The following is a 14,907-nucleotide window of genomic DNA, read 5'->3' as shown; positions in this document are numbered from 1 at the left end:
GTTCAAGCTCTTACGATGGCACACAAAAGCACACAACAATAATGAATGCCACTCAGCAAGAAACTGTCACACATTGACATGAACACAGCTATGAGACACTGATAAGCCAATGTTACAAAACTTTACCAACTTGTTTGTACGGTGCTGCCAGTGTAAGTACATGGTAGCCAAGTTCACAAACTTAATTGTCAGACCTTGTATCAGTGAGTTGTTTCACATGCTTTCATGATTGTGGTTATCATCTTTTCATTTCCAGATGTAAGACTCTCTTGAGTATGTCTTGTAAGGCTGGTTTATTGGTATTTTTGCTTGTCTGTGAAGGATTTTCATTAAAGAATGATGGCTTTGCTGGGCATAGTATTCTCAGTTGGTGGTTATTTTCTTTCAGTACTTTGAATATATCTTATTGTCTCCTGGTTTGTAAGGTTTCTACTAAGAAATCTTCTGGTAGTCTAATAGAGATTCCCTTGTGAGTGACTTCACACTTTCCTCTTGCTGCTTTGTTTTTTTCCTTGTCTTTGACTTTTGACAATTTGACTATAATGTTCCTAATAGAGAACCTGGATGGGTTGAATCTGTACCTGGAGCTTCCTGGACCTGGATGTTCATCTCTCTCCTAAGATTTGGAAGTTTTCAGCTATTACTTCATTAAACAAGTTTTCTACACTTTCCTCCTTCTCTTCTCCTTCCAGAATGCCTGTAATGTGAATATTTGTTCCTTTCATGGTGTCCCAAAATCCTGTAGGCTTTCTTAATTATTTTTTATTCTTTTTCTTTCCTCCCCCTTTTTTTGGGGGGGTCCTTCCTGTTTTATTTCAGATGATTTGTTTTCAATTTCAGAATTCTTCTTGGTCTCCTCTATAATCAAAGCTCTCAGTTTTATTTTTTATTTCATTTGTTGACTTCTTCAGCTGGAGGATTTCTGTTTGAATCTTTCTTATGATATCTCTTTGTTGAATTTCTCATTCAAATCATGAATTGTTCTCCTAATTTTCATTGAATCATCTATTCTTATATATTTCACTGAGTTTCTTAAAGATTATTATTTTAATTTTTCTGGGATTCCATTTATTTCCTTATGATAGGAATCTGATGATGGAGAATTTTTGTTTCTTTGGAGATGTCATATTTCCTTGCTTTTTCATATTTGATGTGTACCTACATTGATTTCTGTGTAGGTGGTGGATAAGCTGCCTCTTCCAACTTTGTAGATTAGTGTGAATAGGTATTGGGGTATTGGTTTGGTGGGATATGTTAGCTTTGGTTCTAGGTGGACCCAGTAGTGTAGTTTCTTTAGCAGTAATCTATGCTAGTGATGTTTGAGAGTATCTCAGTGGGCTAGGCTGAGAGAGTTTGTGGTGGCAATTGTGCAGCTTTGCTGGGGTTGGGTTTGTTGGGCTGTTTCTCAGGTCAAAGGGGCTTGTGTGCACCTTCGGGCTGTCCCTCTTGCCAGGAGCATGTGCAACCGGTTCTTCATCTAGTTTGAGTGCATGCCTTCAGAAGAAGCCTGTAGGCCTGTTTCTCAGGCCTGAACATGGTCTCATAGCTTTTCAGTTGGCCTGAGTATGTGTCTGGTTGGGGTGGCCCATGGGTCTTGTTTCTAAGGCATGAGCTGCAAGTGCAAGGCTACTAGGCTACATAGGAGGATGTTTCTCAAGGACACCCTGTGGACCTTTTTCTCAGACCTGGGAAAAGGTATGCTCAGCTGGCCTAGAGGTATGTCTGCTGGGGGCTGGGACATAGCCAGAATGTAGCCATATGGCTTCTTGGCTGATATGGGGGCATGTCCGCTGAGGGTAGCCTATGTGGCTGCTTCTCAGGCCCAGGAGAGGGGTACAAAGCTGCTCAACCACCTGGGAGTGGCCCATAGGGCTCTTTCTCAGGCCTGAGACATGGGTGCAAGCTTGTTCACACAGTGCACAAGACACATCTGCTAAGAGTATCTCACTGGGGTGCTTTTTAGGCCTGGGTTGGGAGCTTTGGAGGTGCTTAGCCAACTTAGTGATGTGTCTTCCAGAGGTGCCCCAAACAGCTGTTTCTGAGGCCTTGATTGTGGGTACCAGGCTGTTGGGTGGAGTAGGGACTGTCTGCAGGTTGTGGGATATCTATCACTGGATTGTTTTTCAGGTCTTGGGTGTGGGTGCACAGCTATTCTACCTCCTGGGAGTATGCCAGCTGCCCAGACGCTTGAGGATCTCTCCTGCTTGGGATATGGTATGCAGCAGTTTGGCTGATCCATAGGTGGTGGGTTCACCCTAGGTAGGAATGGCAGACTGTTCTCTGGTTAGAAATGAAAATGGTGGGAGTTTGTTTCCCTGTTGTTCAGGACTAGAGTCGCGGCTGATCTGGGCCCAGGCTCTGTGCTGTTTGGTTGTGGTGTTCATCCACTGGTGTGGGCATGGTAGAATAAAGATGGAGCCCAAGTGCTGAATAGGTGCAGTGGCTATTGGCCCCCAGAGGCAGGGTGTACTCCAGAGATGGTACTTGTCTCAAGATGGTGTCATGAGGCATCAGCTTGGCTCATGGGGTTGGAGTAGGGAGTGCATACTTTGTGCTCCTGATTTGGGGGCATTGGAGCTACATGAATTTCTAGCAGCTCTTTAAAGTAGGCCTAAGGGTTATGAGCACTCTGGGATTTTTCTGTAGTAAGCACTGTGTGTAGGGTGACATTGGGAGATGATGGGATTCTTCTCCCAGTTGATCATTCTATGTTAAATGTGTTTATTTTGTTGTCTAGCTGTTTTAAAGATTTTCTTTGTCTTTGGTTTTTAGCATTTTGTTTATGACTTGTTTAGTGTTTTTCTTTGTATTTATTTTTTCATGTTTGACAAGCTTAAGATGTGGCTTCATGGCTGGGCACTGTGGCTCATGCCTGTATTCCTAACACTCTGGGAGGCCAAGGCAGGAGGGTTATTTGAGCTCAGGAGTTCAAGACTAGCCTGAGCAAAAGTGAGACCCTATCTCTACTAAAAAAAAAAAAAATTAGCCAGGTGTTGTTGTGGGTGCCTGTAGCCACAGCTACTCAGGAGGCTGAGACTGGTGGATTGCTTAAAACCAGGAGTTTCAAGTTTTTGTGAGCTAGACTGATGCTTGGGCACTCTAACCTGGTCAATAGAGTGAGACACTGTCTCAGACAAAAAAAATAAGAAAAAATGTCTTCATGTTTCTCAGTATTGTAAAAAATTTTTCATTTGTATCTCTTTGAATATTTCTTCTTCCTGGTGTTTGCATTCTTTTGACATTCCAAGAATACATATGTCAGAACTTTTTAGTAGGTTCCATATTCATCTAATACTCTTTCCTGTATTTTCAACTTTCTCTGTACCTTGGTTTAGATATTTTATGTTGAACTGTGTTCCACTTCGTATTCACTGTATTCAATCTGATGGACACACCAAGTACTAACAGCATTTTGGGGCAATTTTGCTTTGAAGAAGAGTGAAGATATAGGAGCAATAATTGAACCATGAGGTAGTAACGGAGGAGGGCTTTGTTTGTAAATGGACAGGGCATTCTAAAATACGTTAATGTTATGATTGAAATGATTCAATGGAGAGAAAAATTAAAGTTTGGAATTAAAGAGAAAAACAAGATGATTTTTGATAAAGGTCTCTGAGAAGGTGAAAGAGAATCTAATCCAGAGTACTGCAGAAGAGTTTCTTTGATAGAAGTGAGACACAGAGAGGATAGACACTAATTCTTGTCTATCAGTAGTGCTGTGAAATGGCTTGACCAGTGGAAAATCTGCAGGTGCTATACATTTCTAGAATCTTTGTGTATATGTGAGGAATATGGGAATATTATTTAAATAATAGTCACATGAAAGGTGGACTGTATTATATGTATGGCTACCTAATAATATTTTCTATTTCTGTGTATCCTTAGTAATATCTACCTTTATTTCTTAGCATAGTTAAAATATTATAATATACTTTTAAGGAACTATTTGAATGCTTAATGAACTTTTTATCATATAGGTATAATTTCATACTATATATTTAAACAATTCTTTGTGGTGTATTTTAAATTCTTAGTAGTGTTTTGGATAGAAAATCAAGTTTTCTTAAAAATATTTTCCTTTATTTTCTTATAGAGTTGTGTGCTAGAATAGCATAACCATGTTTCGGAATAGTCTCAAGATGCTTCTTACTGGTGGGAAATCAAGTCGTAAAAACAGATCAAGTGGTAAGTGACTGTGCTACATTTATTTATGCTATGTTTATTATGTGTGATATTTTAGAAATAGAAGTTCTTTTAGGGATTTGAATCAATGCTATAATACTTTAAGTTATTATTAAATGGTTTATTTAACTTAGAGAAAAAGAAAATTTACATTTCTATAAGCAGTCATCTTTACTGAGAGACAGGAGCACTTGAATATTTAGCAGGAACATTCAGGTAAAGGGAAAGTTTGTGAAGGAAAAATTTATTTGTAATTTATGAGAGTAATGTATCTCTTCATGTACTTATTAAAAATCTTCCAGATCTAAATTCATTTTTTGAATAAACGAATACTTCTTTAAGTATTAAAAGCCCTAGGCACTCTCTTATGAGGGAACCTGTAAAAATAAGAACAGTTGAGCCCCAAAGCTTTATATAGAACATGAAAATAAACATTAAACATTAAAATAAAGTTTCTGAAGTGTGGGTTTTTTGGTTAAATTTTAAAACAAGGAGATAATTTTAGGTTTTAAAGTAAATAAAACTATATATACATTTTTTGTAGAAAATATTGAAGAGTAATGTGTTAAAATGTTTTTTGACCAAGAAACAGTAACAAACTGGTCAACACAAGGAACTAGGCCTTCTATACTAATGTGTACATGTAGTGGTACATGTCTGGTCTATGAAAATTAGGTCACCTTAGGGAGGAGGTCAGTGTAGGGAGGTGATCAACTATGGAGGTTCTATGGTGTATATTCTTATTATGTCACACTTATTATTTTTGAATTCTAGCTTAATTATACTATTATCAGAGGATCTATTTTGTATTATTTTTTTCTTTTGAGATTTGCTTTACAGTTCTTTATATAGTCAGTTTTGGTGGATGTTTAGATGTGCCTGAAAATAATGTTAATCTTGTAGTTATTTGGTGCACTGTATGTCAGTTTTGTTAATGATGGTCCTCAAATATTTCATATTCTTATTTTAAAAAAAGTATTTGCTGTCAGGTGGTGCCTGTGGCTCAGTGGGTAGGGTGCCAGTCCCATATACTGAGGGTGGCGTGTTCAAACCTGGCCCTGGCCAAACTGCAGCAAAAAAATAGCTAGGTGTTTTGGCAGGTGCCTGTAATCCCAGCTACTCGGGAGGCTGAGGCAAGAGAATTGCCTAAGCCCAGGAGTTGGAGGTTGCTGTGAGCTGTGTGATGTCACAGCACTCTACTGAGGGTGATAAAGTGAGACTCTGTCTCTACAAAAAAAAAAAATTATTTGCTGAGAAAGGTGTGATAAAATACTACCTGTGTGTAATTGGGGATTTATCTATTTCTCCTGGTGGTTCCTAACAGCTTTTACTTTATATATACTAGAACCAACCTTTGTAATTGACCATCTCCCTACATTGCTCACTTCCTTCAGTTGACCTAATTTTCATAGACATGCATCACATGTATGTTATCGGTACAGTAGTTCTGGTTCCTTACCTTGACTGCCTTTATATGTTGACCAGTTTGTTATGGTCTCTTGGGTGGTCAACATATGTTGACCAGTTTGTTATGGTCTCTTGGGTGGTCAACTTGCAGAGGTTCTGCTATATTTGGAAGCCATCTTACTTAGGTATTAAACATTCACATTTAGGATTGTTATATTTTCCTGGTGAGTTGACTTTTATCGTTGTGAAATGTCCCTCTGTATTTCTAATAGTACCTTTTTTTGAAAGCCAACTTTGTCTCATATTAGTATATCTACTGCAGCTTTCTTTTAATTAGTGCTCGCAAAGTGTAATTTATTTCATACTTTTACTATCAGTATTTCTATCTGTGAATAACATATAGTTGAGTTTTATTTTTATTCATTCAGACAAGAGTTTTCCTCTTAAAAAATACTTTCATCTATGTTAATTCAGTCATTAGTGTATTTGATTTTAAATATAATACACGGCTGTGCACTTTCTATTTGTCCTAACCAGTTCTGTGCTGCTTTTTCTTTTGCATGGATCAAAACATTTTTTGTTATTTCTTATTTACCCCTAATAACTTGATGTGATTTTTTTCAGTGGTTACCCAAAAGATTAAAACATTAATCCTTAGTTTATCAAACTTTGATATTAATTGTATTTTTACCTTCTTCTTGGGCATTGTAAGAGCTTTAGATTCTTTTCATCTTTTTTTTTTTTGCAGTTTTTGCCCAAGGTTGGGTTTGAACCCACCACCTGTGGTATATGGGGCCCAGCACCCTCCTCCTTTGTGCCACAGGCACTGCCCTCTTTTTATCTATTTTTATTTTAAACTCCACAAGACATTGCTATTACTAATCCACTATTAACTGTATTTAGTTCTTAATTTTAGTTTTTGTATACTTTTTTCTAGTTCTAGAACTTCCATTTGTTCTTTTTTTTTTTTTAATTTGGAAATAATGTTAGACTTAGTGAAAGGTTGTAACAATAGTAAAGAGCTCCACATAACTTTATATTATTACTTAGTTTTGCTGCATTTGCTTTATCATCTGTTTTCTGTCCATACATAAATGGCTCTCCCTTCTCCCTCTCTAAATGCCTCTCACTTTTTAAAAAGTCATTTTGAGAGTAAGTTAAATACATCATGCCTTTTTACTCCTAAATGGTTTGATGTATATTTTTTGTGGATAAAGCAAATTCTTTTCCATAATCCCAGTCCAGTTATCTTCAGGCAATTTAACATTGATACAGTACTTTTATCCAATCTAGCATCTATTTTCCAATTTAGTTCATTTACACAGTAATGTCCTTTGTAGAATTGCTAGTCTTCCTTTTCAGTATCTAGTCCAGGATAAGATATTACCTTAATTGTTGTGTCTTTTCTAATCTCATTTAATTTAAAACAGTTTTTCAGCCTTCTAGATACTTTCAAGGAATAAATTTCTCTCTCTTAAAAAACAGAATGGTCTCAATTTGGGGGTTTGTTTGATATTTTCCACAATTAGCTGAGTGCTACACAGTGTATGTTGCTTTTTTCTTGAGGTTTCAGAGGTGGAGGTGCATAGTGTCCATCTGTCACTCATTAGTTACTTTCATTTTGATGTCCTCAATTTGCTATGTGGATACTGATTTTCCCCTTTCAGCTTAAAAACAATCTGCAGTTAGACACTATTTGTTTCTTTTTTTTCCAATTTTGTTCTTCACCAAAATTTCGGTGTTTTATCTCTTGAACATTGTAAGTCTGTATTTATATAATGTCTCTGTCATAATTGTGTTTCTGTTGTCTGTTTCCCTTATTTTTTACTCATGTGATTTTTTTTTTGAGAAAAACCTATTTATAGTCAATATAGTATATAATAGACCTTTCAACTATTTATGAATAACACAAACTTTAAGATTTTTTGGTAATGGCAATAATACGAAGTTCCTAAGATTAATTCAGTGAGATATAATGTACCTAAAGTGCCTGGCATGTATTTAAATGCACTTGCTAGGAGGTTATTGAGTAGTATTTAAGGTTACTTCACTAGTTAGTGAACTTAGCCATCCACTTTTGTACAAGAGGGGTGTCTTAGTCTATTTGTGTTGCTGTAAAGAAGTATGTTTGGCTCATAATTCGACATGGTGTACAGGAAGCATGGTGCCAACATCTACTTCTGATGAGAGGCTCAGAAAACCTCTGCTCATAATGGAAAGGGAAGAGGAGCCCATGTGTAGATCACATGGCTAAAGAGGAAGTAAGATAGTGAAGGAGGTGCCAGGCTCATTTCAATAACCAGTTCTCATGGGAACCAAGGGTGAGAACTCAGTCATTCCTGTGAGAATGGTATCAGACCAATCCTGAGGGATCTCCACTATGCAGTCACTTCCCACCAGGCTCCATCTCCAACACTGGAAATCAGATTTCAACATGAGGCTTGGCAGGCCCAAACAAAACATACCTAAATCATAGCAATGGGGTATTCTCCAATTTGTGTTTTCCTGAAGTTTCTCTAGATCAGTGTTTTTCAACCATTTTTTCAACATCATGCCACACTTGAACCTATAGTTAAACTTCCACAGCACACTTGAATTATGTTGATAGAAAAAAAGTTAAAAAAGAATATACTTATTATGCTTTGAGCTTCTTCTGAAAATAATTTAAAAATAATTTAATTAGTGATCTTTACCTCTTTTACGTTTACATAGATGGAGCTGGAACACATCCTACTTAGTAAAGTATCTCAAGAATGGAAGAAAAAATACCCAGTGTACTCAGTACTATTATGAAACCAATTTATAATCACTCACACTTTCATGGAAGGTGGGGTCAGGTTGAGGGAGGATGAATGGTGGGATCACACCTATGGTGCATAATGCAAGAGTACATGTCGGATCTATTAATATAGAGTATAAATGTCTTAACACAATAATTAAGTAAACAAAATGAGGTATATATTTTAAAAAATTGTTTTTTGCAGCACATCTAAGATCGTTTCACAGCACGCCAGTTAAAAATCACTGATCTAGATATACTTTTGTACTCTAGATATACTCTTACATATGCCATGATTCACTATTGACTTTGTAGCCCTACTGAATGATACTGCCAAACATATTTCTTCTCCTCAATTACCATATAGTAGGGTAAAATTCCTAATAGTAATTTATCAGGCATTATTCAGGTATTTGTTTTTCTAGTGGGTTCACACCATCCATTAGACATTGATAGCCTTTATTAATCAGGACATTTGGTTTTAGGTGAGAGAAAATTCAGCAAAAAGTCTGTAATAAGATAGAAGCTTTTTTAAATAATGGTTAGCCATGTGCAATAATGGAACTCTCTAGTATGCAAAGGAAGAGAAAAATATGTTGATAAATGAAAGAAACAGGTTTTCTTTTCACTGTGTTGTCCTTTTGTTTAAGGTAGTCTTTAACTTTTCCACTCTCTTAAATGATTTAGGTATAGGGGAGAGTGAGAGGAATATGATCAAAGAAGCTAACCCCTCTGTAACTTCAACATTTACTTTATAGCTTGGGATCCAATCACTCAGCATTATTTTTTCAAATACTCTTCCTTTTTCTCTCTCCTTTTGGGACTCTCCTTATGCAAATGTTGCTATGTCTAATGGCATCTGACAGGTTATCTGAGATTCTGTTCAGCTTTATTCATTTATTTTTCTGTTTCTCTGAGTGTATAATCTTAATTTATCTTTAAGTTAACTGATTTTTATTGAGCCTCTCTATTGAATTTTTTATTTTACTTATATTTTTCAACTCCAGTATTTGATTTTTTAAAAATTTTCTTTGTTGATATTTTTGTTAGATACATTATTCTCATTTAACGTTTAGTTCTGTAATATTTGGTTTTGTGCACATATCTAAAATAGCTGATTTAAAGTTTCTTAGTATAGTCAGCATAAGAGCTTCCTCAGAGAAGCTATTATTAAATATGTGTTCATTTCTTGCTTCTTGAACTCCCTGTGTATAGGCCATACTTATTTCTTTGTTAAGTCTCATAATTTCTTGTTGAGTACTGGACATTTTAAGCTGCAAAATGTGGCATCTCTAGAAATCCGATTCACCTCATCCTCTGATTTATGTTGTTTATTTTTTTAGTGTTTTCTGTGAACTGATTCTCCAGAGTACAGACTCTTTACTGGGTATGGCCACTAAGGTCTCTGCTTGGTTTCCTTAGTGGTCAGCTCATGATTACAAAGAAATTTTCTTAAGAGCCTTCTAGTCTTTGCCAAGGGACTTTTCACACTGAGCAAGCTCTGGGTGAGATCAATAAAAATAGCCTTATGAGTGGAATCTTCCTGGGAAGTCTCAGACAGGTCAAACAATGACAGTTCTTTGGGAATAAAGCTTTTAAGGAGCTACAGGCTTCTTTTCCTTCTTTCTGTGGCTGCCAGGCTGATGGTTTTCACCATTGGTAAGAAGTTGTTGGTTATTGAGGCTAATGCAGAGCTGGAAAGAAGGGGACAGGCATGGAGCAAGTTAAAGTGCCATAAAGCTTGCTGTTACAATGAGATTCAGCCATTATTCTTCAATATATATGTTGCCTGGATTGCTGCAAGCCCTTATTTAAGTTGATTCTGACAATGTTTGCCAGTTCTAAAAAGTGTATCTTAAAACTAATACATGTTATAGATCCATGCAGCTTCCAAATTTGACATTAAAAAAAAAATTATCCAAAATTTGTTTTGTATTCTAGAACCCTCATTTTCTTAGACATCTTCAGTTGTTCACTTTTGACAGCAGCACTACCATTTTCTATTACTTTACAAGATTCTACTTGACCTTAGTACTAGATAAATGACTCATTTCCACATACTATCCTTAGACAGGCATCCAATTTGTGCTTTAGCAAAATCACAAACTATTGCATCTTAAACTTTTGCATAACTATTGTTTTATTAGAGATCATGTTAAATCCATACATGTGAAAGTTCTGCTGATTTTCTAGGCATTTAGTTATGTCAATAATAATTTTTAGGTTTTTTTCCCCCTTTTTCTTTTTTTCTGTCTTCTTCTTCTTCTTCTTTTTTTAAAAAGAGATTTGGTCTCACCCTGTTGCCCATGCTGGGCTCAAGCAATCCTCCCACCTCAGCTTATAAAAGTGCTGGTAATTTTTTAAATTATTTTTTTGTGGAGACAATAATTTGCTATGTTGCCCAGGCTGGTCTCAAACTCCTGGCCTCAAATGATCCTCCCACATCGGCCTTCCAAAGTTCTGAGATTATAGACATGAACCAACCTGCCCAGCTAGAGGCTTATAAGCCTCTCAGTTGTTTTCAAATAAATTGTTTATCATTCAGAATTGTTATAAAAATAATGCCTTTAATTCTACATGGAAAGAACTCTATTTGTAGAGAAGCAGTATGTTTTTCATACTGCTGGGAAATTATTCCAGGGTAACAGTAAATTTTTTTTTTTTGCTTGTATGAAAGGTCTTTATTGGTGGGGGAGGGAGGCTGCAGAGCAGCACCAAGGAGGAGAGAAAAGAGATGTGAAGAGGAGAGTGAAGAGGAGAGAGAGCAGGGGAGAAGAGAAGAGAGAGCAACAGTAAATTTTATATTAAAGAACATATACTTATGGAATGATGTCATTAATGTTTTTATCATTACAGTTTTTTCTTTAATCCTTAATAAATAATTGGGCATATACTTTATTTATATAACTTTAGCTCATGGCTTATTTTTAAGATCATTGAAGTTTCCTCATGAACATAACAATTAGAGTTTTTTAAAAAATGAACTTGGTATTTAGGGCATTGTCTGTTTTAATTTGTCTTTTCTTTCTCTTTTTTTTTCCGAGACAGAGTCTCACTTTGTTGCCCTTTAGAGAGTGCTGTGGCATCATAGCTCACAGCAACCTCAAACTCTTGGGCTCAAGTGATCTTGCTTCACTTTCCCAAGTAGCTGGAACTGTAGGCGACTGCCATATCACCTAGCTATTTTTTTGGAAAAGGGGTCTTGCTCTGGCTCAGGCTCGTCTCTCAAACTCCTGAGCTCAGGCAATCCACCCACCTTGGCCTCCTAGAGTGCTAGGATTACAGGCTTGAGCCACTGCATCCAGCCCTAATTTATCTTTTTTTTTTTTTTTTTTGGAGACAAAGTTTCACTATGTCACCCCTCTAGAGTGCACTCATGTCACAGCTCACAGCAACTTCAAACTCTTGGGCTCAAGTGATTTTCTTGCCTCAGCCTCCCAAGTAGCTGGGACTAAGGTGCCTGCCAAACTTATGGCTATTTGTTGTTGTTATTGTTGTTTAGCAGGCCTGGGCCAGGTTTGATGTATGCCAGCTGCGGTGTATGTGGCCAGCGCACTAACCTCTGAGCTACAGGTGCCAAGCCCCTAATTTGTATTTTTAAATAACTGATGTGAATATATATTTGGACCACTAGATAAATATTTCACAGAAATAGTTTTATATCAAGTTAATAACAAATGAATTTTCTCAGGCCAAGTTTTCCACTTGAGGATATGTGATAGCTTTGAATTTTATGATTTAATCAGTTTAGATTTATGATGTCAAAAGTGTCATTTTCTGATACTTACAGGACTAGGTACTCTGAAATTTTTGTGTAAAGACCACAGTGTGGCTCTCTTGAATTTAGTGATCTATAAAGAAAATATGTTTCTATGTTTTCTAAAAGTTAAATGTTTATATTAATATCAATATATATTTTGTCCTAACTTTATCACCTTAGATTATGCAATTACTTAATGAAAGTCCACATATGCTTCTTTGAATCAAGTAATGCCATAGTTTGATATCATTGTATAATTGTTTTGGTAAACCATCATTCAAGTATGTGGTGGTGGAGACAGGGAAATTCTAACAACTTTGGGTATTCAAAAATTCAGAAAGTATAGTATCACAGACATAACACAGCTTTTGGGAGGATGTGAAGAAAACAGGAGATACAGCTCGGTGCCTGTGGCTCAATTGGCTAAGGCGCCAGCCACATACACCTAAGGTGGCAGGTTTGAATCCAGCCTGGCCCGCCAAACAACAATGATGGCTGCAACCAAAAAATGGCCGGGTGTTGTGGCGGGCGCCTGTGGTCCCGGCTGCTTGGGAGGCGGAGGCAGGGGACTCGCTTGAGCCAGGAGTTGGACGTTGCTGTGTGAGCTTTGATGCCACGGCACTCTGCCCCCGGGGACAGCTTGAGGCTCTGTCTCATAAAAAAAAAGAAAACAGGAGATACAGGGTGACGCCTATGGCTCAGTGAGTAGGGCGTCAGTCCCATAAACTGAGGGTGGTGGGTTCAAACCCCGCCCTGGCCAAATTGCAACAACAACAACAAAAATAGCTGGGGGTTGTGGCAGGGTCTCTAGTCCCAGCTATTTGGGAGACTGAGGCAAGAGAATCACCTAAGCCCAAGAGCTGGAGATTGCTGTGAGCTGTGACGCCATAGCTCTGGCGTCTCACTCTACAGAAGGTGATCAAGTAAGATTCTGTCTGTAAAAAAAAAGAAAAAGAAAAAAAAGAGAACAGGTGATACAAAAACAAAAGTGAGAAAAAATAAGTAATACTTACATTTAAAAACAAATAATTACTGATAATGTACTATAACAAATATAATTTATTCTAGTCAAAGAAAGATGTATCTACATCAGGAAATCAATAGATTTCCTTTTAAATTAGAAAAAATTTAAAAAATCACAGTATTTTATCATTATATGTTGAAAAAGCATTTTCATAAAACCACAGCCATTAAAAAATCATTAAAACAGAAAAAATTTCAAAGACTATTCAGTACATCTAACAACTAAACATCATAACTATAAAAGAAATGTAGCAACCAATTCCATTAAAACAAAAACGTGATGGATATTTCTCCTATTAAAATAGTTTGGAAAGTTCTAGCAAATAAAATGTCTAGTATAAAATTGCAGAATAAAAGACAATATCATTTTTATTTTGGACTGTGATGAAAACTCCAGAAATCCAGTAAATACTTACTATAAATAATACAATTTGACAAAGTGATTGCACTTCTCTATTTATCATACTACTAATATTTATTGATTAGAAATGTGAGGGAAAAAATTCATTTATAATGACAATAACCATAAAATTCTTAGGAATAGACATGATAAATTTTATTTAACTATATAATATGACTTGGATAAAGGTAATCTGTGTTAATGGGCTAACATATACATTTACTGCAATTCCATTCAGGAACTCAGAGGTTCATTTTCAATTTAGTAAAATCCCTTTAAAGTCTTATGAATGAATGAGAGAGAATAACTAAAAAGAGAAGGGAATAATTGATTTTGGTGAAGGGTTATCTTACAAGCTATTAAAAGTAACTGTAAACACATGGTCACATAGTTAGACAAAAAGGCTGTATATGTCTAGGACAGAGAGAACAAGGGAAACATTGGTATTAATGAGGTAAGAGTATTAGTTACTTCATTTTGTGGAACTGCCCAGTGTATTGCAGAACATACTACTACTGTTACTACCAAAAAGTAAACTCTCAAGCAGAAACTGTCCCTGATGGAAAACTAAGCTAGAGACAGGAAGATAGTATTAGGTGTTCAAATACATGTTGTCTTTTAGGTCATTGTATGATCTTAAATGCTTGAAGCCCTGATTCTTCTGTTAGGTTTTATAAATTATTCATGGTGGATCATTTCCTCATGTATTTTGTAATGTTTGTTTATAAATAAGCACAATTGTTTTCTGTGGAGATCCTGTGCAATTGGCTGTTGAAATGTTCCCCTTATCTGTGGTTCTCAACTTTCCTAATGCTGCAGCCCTTTAATACAGTTCCTGTGGGGGTGGCGCCTATGGCTCAGTGAGTAGGGTGCCAGCCCCATATACCGAGGGTGGCAGGTTCGAACTTGGCCACAGTCAAACAGCAACAAAAAATAGCTGGGTGTTGTGACAGGTGCCTATAGTCACAGCTACTCGGGAGGCTGAGACAAGAGAATTGCTTAAGCACAAGAGTTGAAGGTTGCTGGGAGCTGTGACACCATGGCACTCTACCAAGGGCGACAAAGTGAGACTGTCTCTTAAGAAAAAAAAATCAGAATGCTTTTTATTGGGCAGTGCCTATGGCTCAGTGGGTAAGGCACCAGCCCCATATACTGAGGGTGGCAGGTTCAAACCTGCCCCGGCCAAACTGCAACAAAAAATAGCCAGGTGTTGTGGTAGGTGCCTGTGGTCTCCACTACTTGGGAGGCTGAGGCAGGAGAATTGCCTAAGCCCAGGATTTGGAGGTTGCGGTGAGCTGTGTGATGCCAGAGCACTCTACTGAGAGTGATAAGGTAAGACTCTGTCTCTACCAAAAA

At 36.8% G+C, this 14,907-nt stretch overlaps 1 protein-coding gene across 1 annotated transcript in view; it reads left to right on the top strand.

The window, feature by feature from the left end:
- Positions 1-14,907, top strand: part of TANC2 (tetratricopeptide repeat, ankyrin repeat and coiled-coil containing 2) — a 346,976-nt gene that overhangs the window by 26,623 nt on the left and 305,446 nt on the right. The window contains exon 2 of the mRNA XM_003786213.3: positions 4,094-4,185. Coding sequence (XP_003786261.1) covers positions 4,119-4,185 — 67 coding nt within the window. The 5' untranslated portion in view covers positions 4,094-4,118. The remainder of the gene's footprint in view (positions 1-4,093; positions 4,186-14,907) is intronic.

This window comes from Otolemur garnettii, unplaced genomic scaffold (genome assembly GCF_000181295.1).
Source record: "Otolemur garnettii isolate 467f Iridium unplaced genomic scaffold, OtoGar3 scaffold00018, whole genome shotgun sequence".
Classification (NCBI taxonomy): Eukaryota; Metazoa; Chordata; class Mammalia; order Primates; family Galagidae; genus Otolemur; species Otolemur garnettii.
This window is presented reverse-complemented; position numbering and strand designations above follow the sequence as displayed.